Raw genomic sequence first — 1,803 nt, 5'->3', positions numbered from 1 at the left:
AAAAAAAAAAAAAAAAAAAAAAAAAAAAAAAAAAAGGAATGCTTGAACATGTGTGTGTAAATCCTTTCCAATTAAGAGCTCTAACTACAATGGACCAACACCTCACTTCACAAGAGTATCCTATTTAAAAAGGAACCCCCCAAAAAGTTTAACAAAAAAGATAAGCAGGTACCAATTGGGCAGAACAGGCCAATTTGAATTTGACAGGCAAAAGACTTCACAATTTCTGAAGAGTCCAGTAAAGACAAAGGATGAAAGAGCCTATCACACATCACAGCAGTAAGCCTGTAGTAGAAGATGCATATTGTTTACTGACTGACCTGGAAAAAAAACCCTGAGTACAAAGCTAGCGGTTCCAGCTGCTGCTGAAGGGCTGGTCGACTACTGGGACTTGCAAATCAAGGCAACTGAGAGCATAACTGACTTCAAAACCCTAGAAGCCATCACTGGACTGCACTTAATCTCCCACCAGTGGAGACCTTCAAGGCTCCCCTCCACACACACCACTGCCTCCTCATAATAAGTTTACTGCCCGGGGAGGGGACGGCCTTCACCCCCAGGGTCTCTCTGGGACCAGCCATCGGCAGAGCAGGGCCCTTCTCTCACCTTCATTCAGCAGGTGAACGGCACTTCAAAAGGCTCCCTAGCATCATATTAATTCATTACAGGACAACCCTCGAGACAACCGCGATTAATAAACGGGGACGGGGAAGGGGCTGAAGAAGTTTTGGCTCGCACTGATGGGTGTATCCCCCCCACCAGTTTTCCCAGCCGCCCTGGACGGGGCCGGGCCCCACAGGAGGAAGCGCCACGGTGGCTCCAGACAACTCGATGAGGGACAAACAAGCGCGGGCCGCCCGGCCCGGCTCGGGCCCGTGCTGTCCCCCTCTCCCCCGCGGTGACCCGCACCCTCAGGCCCGGCCCCGGCCCGCACCTTGTCGGCTTTGTCCATGACTCCCGCGGCGCCGGCGGCGAAGGCGGCCGCTCTAGTAGGGGCGGCGGAGCCTCAGCGCCGCCCGCGCCATGGCCCGTCCGGCCGCTCCGGAGCGGCACCGGCCCCACCACAGCCAACGCGGAACCGAGCCCCGGCGACGCCACTGACGGAGGCGGAGGACGGAGGGCGGAGGTAGAGGCCGAGCCTGACCGGACCGGGGCGGGGCTGGGCCGGGATCATCTGGGACGGAAGCCGAGCGGGCTCAAACCTTGCGCAGCGCATTCGCCGAGTGGCAGAGCTCAGCCAATGGCAGGGCGGGCGGGGGCCGCGGGACACCGCGTTCCCGGCTGCAGGGCGAGCTGCTCCTTGCAGGGCTCGTGGCGGGGCTGGAGCTGTCTGCGCCGCGCTTGCCCCTCCTGTCTTCTAGGCGCCTCCGCACAGAGAGGAGCTGCCGTGGGCTGGGTCGCGCCACAACTCCGCTTGGCCCCATCTCCCCTCTCACAGTCAGGGTTGCCGACCCCCAGGGTTGCAATGGGGGCTCCAGGCCTTAGAGATCTCTCTCCAGGAGATGCTGAGAGGCACCCGGCCAGGAGAGAAATGATAGGGCATTTATTAAAATAAATATTAAATGTTGAATCCAATTTATACAGTAGTCCAGTGGGTTTTCATTTTCAAAATGTAATAATCGTGCGCATTTGCCTTCCTGACGAAAAGTCTTCGCGTGGTAATCCGTACCTGCTATACCCAAGCGTGTAGGCAAGCTTGTGCCACGGGCGGGCTGGTGTTCCAGAAACCTCCTGGAAGACTCAAGCAGAGTCACAGTGGTGGAAAGATGAAATGGAGCAGGGACTGGGTCTGCCCAGGGGTTT

The 1,803-nt window shown here is 57.3% G+C and overlaps 1 protein-coding gene across 2 annotated transcripts in view; it reads right to left on the bottom strand.

Annotated features, from left to right (window-relative positions):
* The window catches only part of SECISBP2L (SECIS binding protein 2 like), a 47,960-nt gene extending 46,818 nt beyond the window's left edge, over nucleotides 1–1,142 (bottom strand). Inside the window, exon 1 of one of the 2 annotated variants that reach the window (XM_019504172.1) lies at nucleotides 935–1,142. In XM_019504172.1, the coding sequence (XP_019359717.1) occupies nucleotides 935–952 (18 nt within the window). In that variant the 5' untranslated portion in view covers nucleotides 953–1,142. The remainder of the gene's footprint in view (nucleotides 1–934) is intronic. The other variant, XM_019504171.1, reaches the window with a different exon arrangement.
* Nucleotides 1,143–1,803: the final 661 nt, after the last annotated feature.

This window comes from Gavialis gangeticus, unplaced genomic scaffold (genome assembly GCF_001723915.1).
Source record: "Gavialis gangeticus isolate Ggan-Ray unplaced genomic scaffold, GavGan_comp1, whole genome shotgun sequence".
Lineage (NCBI taxonomy): Eukaryota > Metazoa > Chordata > Crocodylia > Gavialidae > Gavialis > Gavialis gangeticus.
This window is presented reverse-complemented; position numbering and strand designations above follow the sequence as displayed.